This window comes from Peromyscus eremicus, chromosome 1, assembly GCF_949786415.1.
Source record: "Peromyscus eremicus chromosome 1, PerEre_H2_v1, whole genome shotgun sequence".
NCBI classification, from domain to species: domain Eukaryota; kingdom Metazoa; phylum Chordata; class Mammalia; order Rodentia; family Cricetidae; genus Peromyscus; species Peromyscus eremicus.
The window spans coordinates 129,894,527-129,914,642 of record NC_081416.1 but is presented as its reverse complement, the minus strand read 5'-3'; the positions used below and the strand labels follow the sequence as shown (position 1 = coordinate 129,914,642).

The 20,116-nt window shown below is 48.5% G+C and overlaps 1 protein-coding gene across 1 annotated transcript in view; it reads right to left on the bottom strand.

Annotated features, from left to right (window-relative positions):
• The window catches only part of Igf1r (insulin like growth factor 1 receptor), a 54,500-nt gene extending 34,780 nt beyond the window's left edge, over positions 1 to 19,720 (bottom strand). The window contains exons 1-9 of the mRNA XM_059271597.1: positions 19,695 to 19,720; positions 15,524 to 15,701; positions 15,290 to 15,387; positions 14,657 to 14,871; positions 12,172 to 12,298; positions 10,410 to 10,648; positions 7,253 to 7,420; positions 6,859 to 7,063; positions 1,220 to 1,503 (exon numbers count right to left, since the gene is read on the bottom strand). Of these exons, the coding sequence (XP_059127580.1) occupies positions 1,220 to 1,503; positions 6,859 to 7,063; positions 7,253 to 7,420; positions 10,410 to 10,648; positions 12,172 to 12,298; positions 14,657 to 14,871; positions 15,290 to 15,387; positions 15,524 to 15,701; positions 19,695 to 19,720 (1,540 nt within the window). The remainder of the gene's footprint in view (positions 1 to 1,219; positions 1,504 to 6,858; positions 7,064 to 7,252; positions 7,421 to 10,409; positions 10,649 to 12,171; positions 12,299 to 14,656; positions 14,872 to 15,289; positions 15,388 to 15,523; positions 15,702 to 19,694) is intronic.
• Between the last annotated feature and the right edge of the window lie 396 nt (positions 19,721 to 20,116).

The window sequence follows — 20,116 nt, the reverse complement described above, 5'->3', positions numbered from 1 at the left end:
TGATGCCGCCTCCTCTGGAAATGAGGAGTGGGAGTTTACCCAGCTTCAGTGACAGGTGGGCGGCGGTCTGGGTGACAGGCAGGGTCTAACTTATAAGGGGAGAGGGGACTAAGAAGGAGGAGCACAGGCTGCTGTGGGGGACCACGAGGATCAGCGCTTCCTCTGAATCAAGGCAGCTGCTTTCACTGGGACCTGGAGTGTCCTCGTAGGTCTGTGGCGTGTGCTTAGGAGGCCTTGTGTTCTTGGTCTCCAGCCCTTGGCACTACTGAGAGAAGGGAGACCCTTTAGGAGACGGGGCCTCACTGACAGGAGTCAGGGCATCGGGGAGCTGCCACAGACGCAGCCTTTCCTCTCTCTTCTCCATGGCTGCCACGAGGGGAACAGATCTCTGCTGTGGGATGTTCTGTATGGCAAACGTGTTGCTAATCAGTCAATCAATAAAACACTGATTGGCCATTGGCTAGGCAGGAAGTGTAGGCGGGACAAGGAGGAGAATAAAGCTGGGAAGTGGAAGGCTGAGTCAGAGAGACACTGCCAGCCGCCACGATGACAAACAGCATGTGAAGATGCCGGTAAACCACGAGCCACGTGGCAAGGTATAGATTAATAGAAATGGATTAATTTAAGCTGCAAGAACAGTTAGCAAGAAGCCTGCCACGGCCATACAGTTTGTAAGTGATATAAGTCTCTGTGTTTACTTGGTCGGGTCTGAGGCTGTGGGACTGGCGGGTGATGGAGATTTGTCCTGACTGTGGGCCAGGCAGGAAAACTCTAGCTACAGATCTCCTTCACCATCCACTGCTGACACAACGTGCTGTTTCACTGCAAGCCCAAAAGCAGTTAGACAAGTGTCTCTGGCCTGGGATTCCCAAAACACTGAGCCCAAAATAAACCTTTCCTCTCGGTAAGATGACTCTCTCAGGTATTTTGTGGTAGTGATGGAAGCTAACTCACTCAGCTGTGCACAGAAGGGCACAGGGCTGAGCGAGTGAATGTATCATGTGGACCAAGCAGGAGCGGGGAGCCCTGAAGGAGGCTTGTCAAGACTTTCTTTGGTGAGCCTGGGATGGGAGCTGGCGCTGGGAACACGCTCTCTGTTCCGTGGGTACCCGATGGACAAGGCTGTGTACCAATGACCACACGTTCGTAGGACTGAATCTAAGGGCCGTCACTCCACTCGGGCTGTCAGCCTTTCCCCCCAGGCTGTTACGTGCCGTACCTGCAGGCATCGTTCGCGCAAAGACGAAGTTGGAGGCGCTGCAACCCAGCTTCTCGGCTTCGTGGTTGCAGCTGTGGATATCGATGCGGTACAAAGTGAAAGGCCGGAGGTTGGAGATGACAGTCCTCTCCTTGTTATCCACTCTGCTCTCGAAGAAAGGGTATTCCGTCTCCAGTTCCTCTGGGTCTGTGATGTTGTAGGTGTCAGCCACTGTGGTGTTCCGGCTTCGGCTAGACATGGTGCTGTTGGCCACTTGCATGACATCTCTCCGCCTCCTCTCGGGTCTGCAAGGAAGAGAGAAGATCAGCAGGTAAGCGCGTTGGCTTTCTTTGTCTTTTCTATGGCCAAGATGGAAGTAACAGAAAAGGAAAATGCTAACCTTGAAACAAACAAAACTCTTTAGGCTCCCTGGCTAAGAACCAAAAAACAAGGGGATTTCCTTCTTCATGACCCATCATGCATTCTCTGCGGCACCCTCAGAAACACCCACACACTCACACCTCCACCCACACAAGTGGTCCATCAGCGTTACTAGGAAACAATGCACCAGCCATTCTTAGTCAGGCATTGTACAATTCACCCAACTGACAGTGCTACTTGATCAGCCCTGACGACAGAGCATTGAACAGGACAAACCAACCAGCCTCAGTTAAGACTGATTAGGGGAAAGGTGAAGTAGCTGAGGCCTAAAACACACAAGGCAGAAGGGACCTAAAGGCCTATCGTAGTGGCTCCCTTGATCGTCTCTGAAATGAAGATGGCCTAGTTTGAGCAGCTACCAAGTACCTCAACCCCAGGGCTTTTCCTGAGGAACAAGGGTTCCTACTGATGGATGCCTGCGCTCCCTAGTATGCATCATGGTTTTGGAGGTCCACCAAGCCTGGCTTCGCTTCTCCTTTAGCAGTGGGGACCTGTGGCCTCCCAACAACCTGCCTGTGAGGGGAGTGGAGCTTCTGATATTGACTTGTGGAGGCTTGAGAAACAACAGAAAGACAGCAGGAACAGATGACTGGGGGCTCCCTCTGCCTCCAGAAACCTTAAGATCAGGCTTCTAACATAGGTAAGAACTGAGAAAATAAATATACAACATCAGACAAGCACCCCTAGGAGGCATACACAACCCTCAGGCTAGCTGCGGGTGAATGGTGGGAAGGCTGAGGCTACTGCTGCATTGCTTGGGACAGGGCAAGGGACGAGGGCAACAGGTGGGATGCAGTCCATCTGGTAAGATCATGAAGAGTGCGAGAGAACAGAGGAGCCCAGAATGCGGAGCTCACCAGTCTCTGCAGGAGAGCCCTGCAGAGAGGAGCAGAAGGCCACATACAGAGGGAGGTACCTTGGAAGCCATGCCCCAGGCCTATGGATGTCCCCTAAGCCAACATCAAAGAGTGAGGTAGAGAGCCCAGGGAAAGTCTGCTCAGCTGATGGATCTGCTATCAAAGCCACAGTTCTGTGCCGGGTGTTGACATGGCAGGCCCCACTACAAGTACATAAACTGCCCACGCAGGGGGCCCATCTCCAAAGGAATGGGCATTTGTTTTCATAATGCTGGAAAAGAAGTACTAGTCTACCATGCCCACACCCTGAGAACCAACCGATCAACAAACCACCTACCTTCCTGGAAGGGGAAGACACAAGAAGCTACATTTCTGGGGGAGGAGCTAGGGAGACATTAGAACATTACATTTCCTGCCTCCCTTTCAAGACCAGGACAACACAAACTTGTGCCTACATGTAAAAAGCTGCTTGCATTGGGTTTATTGAAAAATGATACTAGGCCCACTCCCTGCTTTGGGCCACCCCCAACAAACTGGGTTACAGTAACCAAGTATACCCAGTAGTCTACTTATTTGTCAACACCACACTTCTGCAGACTGCATAACGGACCAGGGAGGGAGGCCATACAGGCAGGAGAAGACTGCGGATGATGTAAACAGAGGGGCCCAGGTTGGTCAACAGCTGCATTCTGAATGGGGTGACGAACAGTACACTGTTCCGTCGGCTTTCCTCACTTCATGAAATAACCCACTGCTATTGGAAAAACTTGTCCTTCTTAACATCTGTCAACATCTTAGTGACACAAACTATGTGACTTGAAAAATACAGACAGCGGCCAACCAAAGCCACTTACCAAATCCAAGTTGAGGAAGTGACTTAATAAACACTAGCTTCCCTTCTACTATCAACACGCAAGCGGAGCCAGACACTACGGATGGACTCAATCTGACTTGCCTTTAGCCCCCAAATAAACTGTGCCTACAACAGGTTTTAGGTGGTTCAGTTGTACAACAACAACAGACTGCACAACTCACTCCTGTCATCTAGGGTGCTCCTTTACAGGGACCTTGACAGAACTTGTATGGATGCCAGATCTATGCCTTGGCAGGAGGCGAAAAACAAAAACAATCAAACTCAACCAAAAAACCCTAACAGCCAGGTGTGGTGACCCATATCTACACGTTGGGCTTGTTTTAGGACAGAGAAGTCAAGTTGCGTGACAGGGTGACGGCAGTCAGCACGCAGGGTCTGGCTGAGAGTACAAACACTTGAGGAGCATCTAGGTCAACCACAGCTCTGCTGCCCCGTCACTTAACCTGAAGTTCCACAGCTAATGATAACAACATCGGTAGCAAAGGTGATGTCATTTCCATACAACTAAACGTGAGGGGCTTTCTGCTATGCTGCGTCCTCCTCTGGTTCTTATGTTGGACTGTTGGATGCTTGGTCACCAGTGTGGCAGCTACACGGAGGAATGGGCCTATCAGGAGATCCTGACGTGACTGGGTGGTGTTATAAAGAGGCTTTTGTGCTGGTCTAAACAGAAGGTGTCACAAAAGCAAAACTAAGCTCTCCACTTCTGCCCAGCTTCCTGTCTGTCTTGTGCTCTCTCCTTCTCACAAGCACTTCTGCCATGATGCTCTGGCAGCCAAGGATATCTTTATCAGAGCAGAGCACATGGTAGCTCTGTGCTCCTCTATCTTTAAAACTGTTGAGCGGTTCATACCACCAAGCATCAGATAACTTGTTAGCAACAACTAAAAACTAATAATCTTCACTTACAACCTGAACCTCTGGCAATGCCTAGCATTGTAGGGGCCCACAAAGGTTTGCTAGTGAGATCTGAGCTTGTTTTACACAGCATGGCTGCATGAGGGGGATGACTTGACCACATGCACGGTTATCAGGTGTTTGGGACGGTCTACACTTGCTGTGCTGGGGGGAGGTCTTTTGCTCCACCCCTTGGCATTCCTTTAAAAGCCCTTTAGAAGATACAGAAGGGGCCGGTGGGTGTTGACCCAGGCCCTCCCGAGGCTATCCTGTGTTTTCTGTCTGTCTCTCTCCTCTATACTTCTATCTACAAATTCCTCATTTCTCCCCGCAAGAGTACCTTGGGGGAATAAAAGGGAGCTGGTCTCACACATAGCATGTGTAAGGTGAAGAAGTCCTGGATTTGATTGATACCCAGTACAGTGTTGGGATAGGGGAGGACTTCCTGCTTGGCCTCCTTGGGACACTATACCTGGGCATTTCTGTGGTTACAGGAACTCTTACTAGCTGAGTATTGGTTTGGCCCACATAGACAACCCACTGAAAGGGAAGAGGTTTGATGTTGGAGGATGTAGGTCCAAGACCCAAGACTCAGACAGATGGTAAATTAATTAGGGCAGAGAGGTCACTGCGTCCAGTTTTAAAATCCCTTTTGATTTCTCTCCTGTTTCCAGGTTTTCAAATTCAAGGAAACACATTCGATACACAGGGAACATGAGTGAAAAAACAGCACTGTATCCTGACTCACAAAGTTGACTTCCACAGTGGTCCAGCAGCCTTCCAACCAATAGGAGCTGAGCCCAGGGGGACTGAGCGGAGAGGGCATAGCCTGCTATGGGGCATTAGAAGCTCTAGTCATTTTAACTGTGAGAGGAGAGGGACGGGGAAAAAAGCTGCCAAGGAGCCAGGAATTCTATTCTCAAAAGGACAGGAACCTCCAGAGCTACCAGGTCTTTATTTTCTGCTCTATTGACTCTTCAGAGTAAGATAGCTCTCTTTGACTATTTCACAAATATCAAGGCAGTCATTTTAAAATCCATTTGTTGATATAACCCAAGAAAGGCACTATGAGCAGCCAGATAAACAGCCGCTAAAGTCTTGGGGGAATCTCAGGGGGAGGGAACAAGGCCAGAGAAATGTAGGCAGCCTGGGTACCATGGGGACTGGGGTGGGCACCTCACTGGTCTGAATCCAGCTGTCCAAGCAGTTTTCAGCCTCCAAGGTTGTGCAGAACCTTTCAGGAGGAGAGCCCAGGGTCATCTCCTTAATCTCCTTCCCAGATAGCACTGGTCTTAACATCCTACTGTGGTGTGTTTGTTTAGGCAGCATGTATGCTGAAAAACAAACACAACTATTGGGCTCATCATTTTAACTGCCAGAAAGTAAATCACTAAGTTAAAAAGCCATCTATAACACAAGCTTTTGACTATTTTAAGTATGCAATTTAATGACATTTGACCACGGTAAAAATGTACGGCCACTGTCACTGCTTCCAAAAGACTGCTGCCTTAAATAGGAACTCTACCCATTAAAAAATGATCACCTGTTTTCCTCTTCACCCTGCTCTTACCTCCTAGGAAGCTCTAACTTGCCATAGGTCTATTCTATATATTTCATATACATAAAAATCACACAGTATTTATTCATTACTGTCTAGCATTTTTGATGGGAGTTTTCAGGGCTTGTGCGTGTTGTATCATTAGTCAGAATTTCTTTCTGTTTTATAGCTAACTAGTATTCCACTGAATGGTTATACCACCATTGTTTGATCTATCCATCTATCACGTACAACTGAATTTTTTCTAGTGCTGCTATTGAACTTTTCCTTTCTTCTATTAAGAAAAAAATTAAATTCATTTACTTCTCTCCCCCCACCTCCAGCATGAGGGTAGAGGTCAAAGGTCAAAGGTCAAAGGTCAACTTGTGGGAGTCAGCGCTCTCCTTCCACCACGTGGGTGCTGAGGACTGAACTCAGGTGTTCAGGCTCAGCAGTGGAGGCCTTTACCCAGGGAGCCATCTCACTGGTCCCCTTTTCCATTTGCATTCTTACTGCGCAGACACTGAGGGTAACACAGGAGCAGAGGGAATGCTTGGGTCGGTTTTCCATGCTACTTGGGAAACCTGACTGTAATGGATACATCGAGCACGGGGCTGTGTTTTGGAGCTGGGTCTATTTTAAAACTGACTCTGACTCCAGCTCCCACTTGAATCACTCCTGCTCAGCCAGGCTGAGGGAGTCAATGGACAGAAGGGGGGAGGGAGAGATGGGCCCAAACCTCAGCTTTTCCCTGGACTGGTTTCCGCGAGGACAGTCAAGTGACTCACGCCTGGTGAAGATGACCCCATCTGCTCTCTGAGGGAGGTGATGTGGCTGAGGTTACGTAATTCTCATACACCTGCACCTCCTCCCGTAACAGGAGCCTTTCCTTCAGGGCCAGCCTTTTGCAGGAGCTCTGCTGACCATACGGATATCCTCTTCTCTTGCTCCCTCTAGGTGGGCTCCATGCTGGGCCCCGACCACACAGTGGGAAATGAAGTGATGGGACCCCCTGAAGAGCACCACAGGTAGCACTTCCGAAGGGGACACTCACCTGGGCACGAAGATGGAATTGTGAAGGAAATTCTCAAAGACTTTGCGGTACTCAGCCTCTTCCTTCTCGGCCTGCTTCTCGGCTTCCGTTTTCGGACAGGCACAGCAAGGCCCTTTATCACCACCACACACTTCTGTCTTGGGATTCTCCGTCACCTCTTCCACATCGATCGTACCGTCAGCGTACTTTCTGATGGGTATTTTGTCTACTCGGAAAAGAACAGAGTGGGGATGAAAGCCACGGACCACGTGCTTGTGAGCACTGTGAGTCGGGGAGGGGGCTGGTCTGCACCACCGAGACACAGGCCTGGCACCCGACAGGCTTCTAACAGGGGCACTCGGGTTCTCTCAGACGACAGATAAGGCCGGGGGCACCTGCCGCTGGCCCAGCTCACCTTTGGAGCAGTAGTTGTGCCGGTACAGGTAGCCATCCTGTGGCTGTCGCTGCCACCTCACAATGTAGTAACTCAGGTTACCATTGGGCAGGGTCGGGGGGTTCCACTTCACAATCAGCTGGGAAGAAGAGTTGGACGCCGAAAGCACGTCTAGGGGAATGGAAGGAACTGGAAAGAAGAACACAGGGCATTTCAGGAAACAGAACGGAGCCCGAGGTCGAGGTTAGCGGGCACTCGATGCAAACCAACGGGAAGCTGCACGTCTGACCCCGGCCACAAAGACGGCCACAGGCCAGGCAGAACACAAAGTGAAGCTGCGCCTTGTTTTTGAAAGAGTATTAACTGGAACAGCCTTCTCTTCAGCGCATTGGTTCTCAGATAATCTCTGTGCAAACACACACGGCTCACGGAGCCGCGACGGCAGAGACCCCGAGAGCACAGCCAGGGTTAGAGGGGACTTTGAACATCTCCAGTTAATTCACTGATGACGGCTGCCACTCTCCAGTGTGTTTTAGCAAATGGCAAAGTGGACTCCGCAGGACTTGATCCATGATTGCAAATTTGCATCTCAGATAAAAATGACCGGGAAACAAAATGGAAAGTGGAAGGAGGAGCTGGAAAGCCTGTGGAGTGGCGTGTGTGCCTGCACCTGTATGAAGGAAATGGTGGATCAGGGGACATGGAATCCCAGATCCTGTGGCAGGCTTGTGTGCAAAGGCTAAGCTGGGATCCTGGAAACCAGTACACAGGAGCTCTGAGTTTATGGAGTCCTCTGTTACCAGCAAGAGGAGTTTAAATAAGCTTACTTACTACTGATGCCTAAACTCAAAAAGCAGAATTGACTCAAAACACCCAGGATCGCTGCCATGTTCTCAGAAGAGTTCCCATAGCAAAATCAATGCCACAGCCAAAGTACTCCCCACCCCTACCACACATACAGAGACACAGACACACAGACACACAGACACACACACACACACACACAGAGAGAGAGAGAGAGAGAGAGAGAGGGAGGGAGGGAGGGAGGGAGAGAGAGAACGAGAACAGATTTTGGCAATTCTCAAAGTGCAAGAAGAAATAGGATCATGGTATGTCTCTTAAGCATGAGGTTCAACCAGGCTGTTTTTAAAATCTGAAAGGTGAAAACAGCTTGTGCTGACTAGTTTTATGTCAACCTGACACAACCTATAGTCATCTGAGAGGAACGAAACTCAATTGAGAAAATGCCTTAATAAGATAGAGCCTGTAAGGCATTTTTCTTAGTGATTGACGGGGAGGACCCAGCCCATTGTGGGTGGTGCCATTCCTGGGCTGGTGGTCCTGGGTTCTGTAAGAAAGCAGGCTGAGGAAGCCATGGGGAACAAGCCAGTAAGTTAGCAGCACTTCTCCAAGGTTCCTGCCCTGGCTTTCTTAATGACAGACTGTGATCCAGTTAGGGAAGTCAACTCCTTTCCTTGCCAGGTTGTTTTTGGTCATATACCACATCAACAGAAAGGACTAACTAACTAATTGGGACTTTGGGACGTATGATATGTTCAAGACTGAGAACCGCTGAGGGACAATATGTTGGGACATCAGGACTAATACTAACTTTTGCAAAGAAAATATAACCACTTGATGCCTGGTCCCTTAAGGGTTTCCAAAAGCATTTCTCAAACAGTTTATTCCTAGATATTTCAATGACAGGTCGCCCAGATGAAGCAGAGGCAAAGAATGGACCAAGAATGTCACCCAGTCTTGAGCACTTGTGAGGACAGGAGCCAAAATGCAGTTTTTAGTATTTAGGAAGACAAATCACATTTCTAAAGAATCTGCTGTAAGAAGAAATTCCACTTCCCCCCTCAAATCTGCTGCAAGGATCCTCTGGAAATTGTTACTCCCAAATTTTAAGATGAAAAATGTATTCTGTTGCACTTGAAATCCCACTAAATCAACCCATTCCCAGGACTAGAAGCCTGTGGAAAAATTCATTTCTATGAAGACTTCAGGGTCAGCAACACGACTGTGACTGCTTTTGAGATCACCAAAGTAGGGTGGGGAGTTGGAGAAGTAGGGGTGCATGAGCTCGAAGTTATTTTTAAAACTTTCTCACTCTGCCATTTTATACTTCCTTGGTGCTGGTCTGTGGTACTTTATGACACACTCCACACACGGAAACGGAATCTGTTCTCAAAGCATGTCCACCAGTGCTGCAGACTAGGTGTGCTCCTTACCCCACAAATCACTCTGCGGAAACCCTAGCCTTTGAGTGTTAGGGCTTTGCAAAGTGATTAGGTCATGAGGGTGGAGTTTTAATCACCAGAATTAACACTAACAAAAAGAAGGTCAGATACTGCTGTGTGCCCTCCTTCGGGCATGTGAGGACACATCAAACAGATCTCTATGAGCCAAGAAGTCGGCTCACACTAGACACAAAATGCCAACTCTTTGATCTTGGGCTTCCCAACCTCTGGAATGGTGAGAAGTATGTTTCTTTGCTTTGTAAGCCACTCAGTTTATGGGATTTTCGTTGTAATAGCCCAAATGTATTAAGAGAGTCATTATCTGTACAATGAAGTATATCTTTCTACCTCTCGTCTTTGCATATGAACTCACATACATGTTTGCTTTTACCATTTCTAGGTTATGCAGTTGGGGAACTAGAGCTTAAGCACATGAAGAGAAGATGAGGAGGGATCAGTCAATAGTCCATACTTGGATATCACAATGCGCTAAGCCTATTAGTTTTTTAGGCTTTATTTGCCTGCTGAATATGCTGATGGCCACAGAATAAAGATAGAAAACCAGTAAGCCGCTAGAGGCAGGTGGTGTGCAGGTCAGCATCATTTTAGGTCTGAGAAGTCTGTATTAAAATAGATGAGAACAGCCACAGGGGGCTGCATCCTGGGCATTCAGAAAGAAACCATCTTACAACCCTGGAGGACACGGGCTCATGAGCACAGGGCAGACAGATAGATGCTTAAGATGGTACCCAGTCCAGAAAACGGCTCGGGAGAACTGAAGGGGTTAGCAGTGAGAAGAATATAATACAGTGTGAAGCAGCAACAACAGGCATCTATTTCATTGCTAGCCCTACAGCCATACCACGCCCACCTAACGAGAGCAAGCTTATAAAAAGTCAGGGGGTGGGGGGTGGGCTTATCTGGTGCACAGATACCTGAAGCATTGGTGCGAATGTACAAGATTTCACTTTTGGCCCCACGGATATGGTCGTTTTCCACCATGGTGAGGGTCACAGCCTTGACATAGACAGCATACTGGGTCCAGGGCTTCAGCCCATGCAGTAAAATGCCAGGCTCCCCCTCCTTGTTGGGAGGTAGGTCCACATCCACCATGTTCCAGCTGTTGGAGCCACAGGCATCCTGCCCGTCATATTCCGTAACATTTTTAAAGGGTCTGAAAGACAATCAAGGAAGGCCAGAGAATGTTGAAGGGCTCTGGCATCACAGCTCTCAAGAAACTCCCCCAGGGGCTGAGCGTGTCACACTGTCTATAACAGGAATTCCAAGTAAAACTCATCATCAATTAGATCTCTATACAAGAATAAAATCAAGCATCTGGACTCGGAGCTCACCAGCTAGGAACCACAGAACCGAACAAGCAGCCTCAGAGACAGCAAGTTCTATATTCGCAGGGACTGAAAATGCTGCTCCTAAGACATGCAGATGCTGATTTTCTTTCTTCTGAATTGGAGCAGCTTTTTATTTCTTTTCTTTTTTTTTTTTAAACTAATAAGAAAAAAAAACCAATCATGGATGTTTAAAGCAAACACTGGATACTGAGAAAGGATAACTTTTGAACAAAACAAACTTCTTACCAAAAAAAAAAAAAAAAAAAAAAAGGTTTCTAAAATTTAAGTTGATAATAGCCGGTTTTATTGTTTAAATATCTCATAATATTCAAATATTTCATTTCCCGGTTGTCTCAGAAAGTGGCATTAGTGAAATCACAGGTTAACATCGCCTATGTATTGGCAGCACTTTCAAAGAGAAGAGAGGCTTCTGCACAGATGCATGGTGGGTGGGGAGGGGGGGTCTTCACTTATGAGATGAAAGGGCTGCGGGCCACTGGCTTCTGAAATTATATTACCCTGACCTGTGGGCAACCACAATGGGAGATGGGTGGGGGTCTCCATTCCTATTTCCCATGGGCTGTAACAGCTCCCAGGACCCTACAACTCGCAGAGGGGAAGGTACCAGCTGCTGCCATGGGGACCTTTGCTTCTTGCTTCCAGGAAGATGAGCACCTGGAAAATGGATGCCCATGTAGACTGCGGAACCACCTGGACACACAGGAGGCCAAGCAGGGTGATGGAACACCCCTGAGAGCTGCAATGTGGAGCAAGTCATGTCTGCACAGGCAGGACAATGCTATCAGTACAGGGAAAGTCTCGGAAGGTCCTGGAAATGGCTCACACTGAGGCTGGTCCCTCTCCATTCTTCTTTCATGACCCAGAGCAGAGTCTGGGCAAGGCCACGAATGTATAAAGCGAATGGAAGATATCAGACCAGTTCGGGGTAACCACAGTGAGGGCAGTGTATCTTATGGGGTATTTCGGGAATAGAGGCTGAAACAGTATTTTAACCAAGTCTACACTATAGCTTATGACAGTTAGGATCCAATTCTCTTAAAGTCAGCCCTTTTTCCTTTCAGTTGAACTTAATCAAACATCAAACCATCTAACACAGTGAAAAGCCTGAAGCTGACACTCTCCTGACTAGCTGTCACAGGTTGGGACAGCGTCATGTGACAACAAGAGAGGCCACATGATGAAGATGAAGTGGTCACCTGGCCCGATTCTTCAAAGGAAACCCACTGGTAGGTACCCTACTCAGCCAACTCATACAACAGCCAAAGGCCTAGTCACCTCCACCCTCAGGCTGCACACCAGAACAACAGGCACAAACACAGAAACTCACGCCTCCTTGTAGTACACTGTGAAGCTGATGAGATCCCTGTAGTCCGGGGGCCGGTACCGGTGCCACGTTATGATGATGCGGTTCTTCGAGGTGGTGGTGGAGGTGAAACGGAGAACGTCGCTTTCACCTGGAACACGAAGGCACACCCGTGAGCGACAGAGATCCACACATCTCTATGAAATCCGTGCACTCCTTCGTCCTTTCCTGAAGCTAGCTTGTCCATGCTAAGCTCTTGATGATTTCCATCGAGAGTCCAAGCGTTTCTCCAGGGAGCTCCTATGGGCTCATCTTTCACTTCAGTTCAGCTCACTGCACTGACCACCTGCCCAGAGGACGGGGCAAGAACCCGTCATTGTTTCTTAACCTATGAGAAGAGCCTCTTTAAGTGAACAAGGTGGCCTTACCTTTCAGACTGCCCATAGTATGCTGGCTGCTGAAGGGGGTCTGGTTAAACGACAGCAAACTTGTAGGTTGGCCTAAGAGGACAGCAAGTGCTCCCCAGATGTGGATATCTGCTGGCTTCTGGGAAGCCACCAAAGGCAGGTATGAGACCTTCAGTAGGCCACAAAAGGGAAGTTTCTCTTAGTCTGAACGTGACGCCAGACTGGAAGGCTCTAAGACCTCCTTGGAGTGCTCTAGGAGGAATGAGACTAGGTGGGCACTGACGTGGGCAAGCCTTGTGCTCTGCGGCAGGGGCACCCTGGCTGTGAGGCATGGTGAGGCACGGACCCTGTCCTCCTTTCAACACTCTATTCCAACTGCAAAGGTGGAGAACTGACTGTCAACGCTTTGCAGGACACCCCACCCAAAGCTCTCCAGCGAGCTGCACTTAGTCCCCAAACTGCCTGTTACGGTCACACTAACAAGCTAAAGGCAAGAGACTGAGAACAACAGAACACTGAGAAATCCTCTGGGCAAAATGTGCTCAACTGAAAGCCAGAGAGCACTGCAGGTCCTGCTCAAGTGTCACTCAGAGAGAAACCCTGACTGTGCTTCTGCAGGAACATAAATGGCTGCAGGTCAGGCTGGCTGCCTCGACGGGAGAAGTGCTTTGAAAGGCTCTGGTCACAGGCTTTTGCTATGGTCTTCATGGGGAACAGGGTAGAGGGCTCTGCGGGAAGGTGAAGGTGTTGGCTATGTACACACTTCCCACCTCTACAACTCTTCCCTAAATGCCTCCTGGGTCCCCAGGGTCTCAGATAAATCTGTATACTCAAAAGACAAAGCTAGCCCCACCTCTGTGCATACATTTGACAAACCCTTGGTCATGACTCCTTATTTTCCCACTGATGTTCCACAGTCAAAGACAGAGGATCAAATAAAGCTTCAGCATTTTTGTTTGTTTTAGTTTGCGTGTTTCTTTTCTTTTCTTTTTTTTTTTAAAACCAGGTCTTTTGGCCTACGTCCTCTGTGTGTATGTTATGGTTGTATAGCTTGGTGTTCCTGTGGGACTCCTAACAGTGGGAGTGGGGACCGTCTCTGACTCTTTTGCCTGCTTTTGGGACCCTATCCCTCATACTGAGTTGCCTCGTCCAGCCTTAATATGAAGGGATGTGCCTAGTTTTATTATAATTGACATACCATATATCCCTGGGAGGCCGGTCCTTTTCTGAAGGGAAATGAGGGGGAATGGATCTGGGGGAGAGAGGGCGTGGGGGAGACACTGGGAGGAGAGGAGGGAGGGAGAGGAAACCGCACTCCGGATGCAATATATGAGGGAAGAATACACATAGAAAAACAAAACAGGGTCTTAATATGTAGCCCAAGCTGCCTTCAAATGTGCAATCCTCCTGCCTCAGCCTGCCAAGTGCTGAGATTATAGAGTACACCATCATGCCTGGCAGAGCCAATGCACTTTTAAGGATCTTTTCCCATATAGGGCTGGAGGAGAAAGTCTGACTGACATTCCAGCCTGGGACCACATTTGGAGAGCGGCTGGGCTAACACGCTGAACTCTAGCCTATGAGATCTTAAGGTGGAAACTGCATCACCAGAACGTTATTACTAAATTGTCCAAAATGTGAAAAGCACTCTGGACTCAGGATGCGGGGCTTGCTTCTCTTCAAGAGGAAGCCAAGTGTGAAGGCCAGGAAGCCTGACGCCCCGAGAGGTGTGCTGCAGTGGAGCGTCTACCCTGAGCCCTTCTGCATCATGGGAGAGAGGGGCAGAGCTGGCCTGTTCACAGGGCTGGAGTGGACTGGCGCTTTGACAAGTACTGTTTGCTCCCATTGAAAAGATATGTAACGGTGCACGCTCTAAGAACCTACTTGAATGTTTATGACCCTCAAACAGAGGCTCAGGAGAACGTAGCAGTATGACCCTATCGGGCACCTGCGCACTACTAGCTGTGAAGGCATACGCAGAGGACAGGAGCGGTAAGCCAGCTTGACAGTCCAACGTGAAACCAAGAAGGGCCCGCCCCCAAAAGCCACAGACTGTTATCTTGACTGTGGCAGCTGCCGTGGTTTGGATGCTCGTCACTCACAGGAAGCTCGCTCCCCGTTGTTCCTGGTGTTGATGTCCCCCTTGCTCTGGCGGCCCTTTGTCCCTGTGACTTCCTCCATGCGGTAAATTTCAGAGACACACAGCTTGGGATTGAAAGCGAAGTACATCTTCCCTGACCTGACGGTCAGGTTCCGGTGGTTCCAGTCCCACAGCTGCTGCAAGTTCTGGTTGTCCAGGACATAGAAGGAGTAGTTCCTGGAAGCACAGAAATCCACATCAGCCACCCACTGTGCCCACGGCCCCCTCCGGCGACCCAGAACCTCTCGGGGGCATGTGTGGCTCCACACCAATAAGGGGCTTACCGACTGGGGTTATGTCAAAGCAGACAGTCACTGTGAACACGGGCAAAAAGATGAGCCAAGGACAATGTTTTGAAATCAATAGGACACTAATTAACTTTATGACCTCTATTACCAACACACAAAGCTTCTCCCACCAAAGGATGCTCCTCCAATCATTCCCTAGAAACGCCTCTGGTTATTTTTCTCAGAGCCAGGTATGTACAATGTGCTTGAAATCAGCCTACAGGAGAACAGACATGCTCTGCTACTCAACCGGAACAGCTTACATACTAGCAGCAAAGACTGCCATTATCCCCGGGAATAAATCCTACCCATGCCCAATCAGCAGTGCATGATGGGATGGGAGACAGCCTGGCTGCTCCCTCTTCCACACTTGCCTCTCACGGCAAGAAGCCTTCATTTTCAGTCCCTGGAAGTATGGGAGAGGAGAAATACCCACACTAAGGGTTTTCTCAGGGCTCTCCCATCAGGGTAGCAGGGCGCAGTGTCTAACGGAGGCTTTGTACGTTTGGCATGCACACAGCTTGTTCTCACCATCCCCTTACCTTTAAAGCTTCTGACACAGAGGACCAGAGTGGGCCAGGAACCTGGATTTCCAATGGGTGATGCTGACACCACCAGTCCCGGGCCCACTTAGAAAACCTGGAGTCTACCAGGCTTGGCGTGGCACTGTTCCCACGGCCCACGGGGAGGCAGCTATCTTTGCCCACCTCCCTGTCCCATCTAGGGGAGGGGAGAGAATAAGAACTCCGCTGGTGTGCCTACAGAAGGGTTCCGCAGCGGGTTTGTCTCTCTGTCCCCGCCTCCCAATCTGCAGGCAGGGCCAGTAGATGGTCTGAGTCTCAGTTCAGTGAGAGGTCTGTTCCTCATGAGCCATGAGTCCTTTCTTCCCTGTTGCTTTCCCATCCTTAGTCCTTCCTCCCTCCCCCGCTCCGTGGGGGTTTCTCAACAAAGCTATTTCTAAGATCCACTCACAGATTCAACAAACAGACAAGAAAGTTTTCCCTGCCAAGCCAGAAGCAGCCGAGACAAATTAGAGTCCCAAAGTCCTGCTCTGCCCCAAAGGCTGTGTCTGTATCCAACAGGTACCTCTGTACCTGCTGAGGGTCCTCATCCAAATCTGAACTACTAACTAGGAGGTCCACCTTCAACCTGACCTCCGCTCACTAAGGCATGAGTTATATACAGCTGCAATCTGCCTACCAAGAAGCCCTGGACACTTCCTAGAGAAACTGACCCGGAGCTCAAAGGCCAGGACTCAGGACCAGAAAAGCCATGAGTTCAATGCATCATAAGCCAGAGGCAGCTGCCTTAGTGCTACTAAGAGCACTGTGTATGCACTGGAGTATAACAGGTGAAGTCTGAGTTCTCACTGGCTTTAAGAGACCTTATGAAGGCCAGTGAGAGGACGCTGTGGGCAAAGGCACTCACAGCACAAGCCAGGTGACCTGGACCCAGGTGAAGGAAGACAACTAAATCCACAAGGTCACCCTCTGACCTCTGCACACACACCCCTCTTGCATATATCATGCGCACACACGACCAATAACAAAATAAAGTTATATTTAAAGAGTTCTCATACCCAGGAGTCAGAGCTCAAGTGAAATCTGCCCAGCCGAACTGAAGCCCCAAACCTCAGGTACCCTAACACATGCTGAAGTGCAGGGTCTGTACATGCAGGGGCTCAGTGGACCAGCAACCCTTTCCTTTGGTAAGTGTTTCCCTACCACGCTTGAGTCTCGCAGTAGGAACCTGAGACACTGGTCAAAGGAATCCAGATTGTCATACACAAGGCTGTATGTCCTAGAGAAGTCCTGGGACACTTGTCAGCCAGAACTGCCACCCACAGACCCATCAATGTTCACTTTTCTAGATGGTAGGGGGTGGAACTAAAGGACAGGTGTGATGATGTAAAGAACTGATCCCTGACCCGTGGGATATTTCAGGCTTTGAGCTCATCTCTAACCTCACTGGCCTGGCTGCTCCCAGGTCTGAGGGTCCCAGGAGAAAAAAAAAAGTTTTTTTTTCGTTAGTGAAGACACCTCAAGTCCGGATGCAAGGGCCAATTAATCAGGTCAAACTTCCACCTCAATCTAGGCCAAGGCCTCTTAGTAAACTAATTTCACTAGCAGGAAACAGAACTGCACCAAAAATATCTTCCCTTCCGAACAAAACATTCTCCTCCCCAGGGAGGAAGCATGAATTAGAAAGTAGGAATTTGACAAATGAATGGCAGGCACATAGAAATTCAGAGTATTTGACTAATCACTTTGAAAAGCAAGATTATCTTTCTACAGTAAACACAAACTTTTTCTCTTTAAATACTGTTGAGAAGGTTGGGAGCTAGAATACCAGTATCAATAAAAACCCAGGCATTGTGGAGTTTGCAGACAGTAAAGCAAACTATGAACCTTCATCAAAGTAATAATAATCAAACTGGGAGTGCCCTGTCACCGTGGAGCTTGCTTCCCAGCCCCGGCTTGTGCCCTGCTTCCCAGAATCCTTATACAATCAGGTGAGAATTAGGAGATGGTCCCAGGCAGAGATTCGTCTACGCACCTTCCAAACACTAATGTGCTTGAAATGTCATCGTTTTCTACAGGAAATGACAGGTTAAGGAAACCACTCAGTAAATGTGATTTCATACATCATTTCTAAGCTCACTGCCCCTTTACATTCACAGAATATTTTTAAAAACAGAATTGTTCATTTTTTTTTTTTTCCCTGTGGTTCTCACAGGCTGTATGATGCCCTGGGGATTTTCTTGAGATTGAAACCTCGGCTCTTAGCTTTTCCAATGCATTCCCCTCTACTTGGATGAGTGTCACCTGCCAACATGTAGACCTCCTGGGGCAGCTGGTCACCGGTGAGAGCACTGTCATGTCATAACCACACAGTCCACACTGAGCTAGGATCTGTGGCCACCATTTCGAGGCCAGCACCACTATCTCCCTTCTGAATGCTGCAGAGCTGAGTGACACCTAGTAGACTGCCAGGGACAGGGTGTAGAGTAGTCCATGCAGGAACTGAAAATCAGGCCCAAGCACCCTCTCTACTGAGTATGAAGTGCCAACTCTGGGTGGTTTACTCAGCTTCTCTAGGACCGCAGTTTCTCAGCTGCCCATGGGAGGTGTCTTCTGGTCTCTTCTGGCCCTGAGGCCAATTGGAAGAATCGGATGAGCTAAATATAAAAGGATGCTGTGAGCTTTGAATTGCCTCACAAAGGTATAGGATGACCTTGCTACTCTCCGAAGTGTCAAAGTCCCACAGAACAAAGTCACAGAAAGCATTCAAATCCTGCACCTTGTTATATAGGGCTGAGCCTGAGGTCTCCAGCCTACACAGGACCCCTCTGTCAAGCCCTTAGTGACACACTGGAAGAAAACCTGCAGACATGCATACAACCAATACTTCCTGTTCATTTCCACAAGGAGACACTACTGCTGCCTGTTGACAGCTGTCTCTAAGGGGCATCAGAAGGCAGAACACCGAAGCTGCCACCAACCCAGCCATTTATACCATCACTCAACCCATCTGTAGAGTACTGGTTCACTTCAAGTCCAAACTTACACCATCTACATAGGCTTAACGAGTATGGAAATATACACCCAGGTACAACTAAACCAAGTACCACATAGATCCACAGACAAGGCTGTTTGCTGTGGAGTGCTTTTAAAAATAGCTTTGCTGGGGTATAATTTACCTACTAAAATTATACCCATTATAAATATACAGCTCCATGGGCTTCAATAAATTTATACAGGATGTCCAACCACCATCTATCTAACCATCAAGGTTCAGAACATTTGCATCAGGTCAAAGTGCCCCCTCAACCCAAGCATCTCCCTGTCTGTTCACTCATGGTGCTACATGGACCATGACCCAATCCTTTTGGAATTGAGCAGTAGCTTCCTGTGTATATTGTACTTATCCATTTATTCACTGATGAACCCTCAAGTTATATCCAGCAGGCTATTTTGGTTAAGTATTATGAAAAAAGCTGCCACGAGCATTCATACACAAGATTTGTATGTATGTTTTCCTATCTGTAGGTAGAGCCTAGAATGGCCAGGCCACGTGATTAACTGTATGCTGTGGGATGTCAAATTGCTCTGATTGGGCAATAAATAAAACACTGATTGGCCAGTGGCTAGGCAGGAAGTATAGGCGGGACTAACAGAGAGGAGAAAAAGAAAGAACAGGAAGGCAGAAGGAGTCACTGCCAGCCGCCACCATGACAAGCCGCATGTGAAGATGCCGGTAAGCCATGAGCCATGTGGCAAGGTATAGATTAATGGAAATGGATTAATTTAAGCTGTAAGAACAGTTAGCAATAAGCCTGCCACAGCCATACAGTTTGTAAGCAATATAAGTCTCTGTGTTTACTTGGTTGGGTCTGAGCAGCTGTGGGACTGGCGGGTGACAAAGATTTGTCCTGACTGTGGGCAAGGCAGGAAAACTCTAGCTACAACTGTATGTATTTTAAAAGTCCCAAATGTGTGCTAAAATGAGGCTATGTTAGGGTCTGTGCTGATTTGAAAGGAAATGTCCCCCACAAGGGAGTGGCATAATTAGGAGGTTTGGCATTGTTGGAGGAAAGTATATCACCATGAGAGTGGGCTTCGAGGTCCCTTTCTTCAAGCTTCAGGGTGACAAGTCAGTCGACTTGCTGTTGCCTGCAAGATGTAGCACCCTCAGCTCCAGCACCCCATCTACCTACACACTGTCACGCTCCCCGCCATGGTCGTAATGGACTGAACCTCTGAAAACCGTAAGTGAGCCACGCTCAATTAAATGTTTCCTTTGTAAGAGCTGCCATGGTCATGGTGTCTCTTCACAGCAAGAATAAACCCTAACTACGACAGGGTCTAGTCTCAGAGCTGCAAGAAGGCATTACAAGACACGGAGTCTGCAAAGTCAAGTGGAACAGAGTAGAGATGCCTCACCAGGCTAAGAACTCCAACTCTTCTCACCTGTCACCTTCTGTATCTTTGTTCTTTCAGACAACAATCTTTGGCAGCACCAAAGAACCTGAACTTTTAACTTACTTGACTGCCTCCAAACCCATCTGAAGTAGAGCATTTTCCAGATAATGGAAATACTTTTCTCTTCTGGTCAAGGGAAAAACACCAACTCTG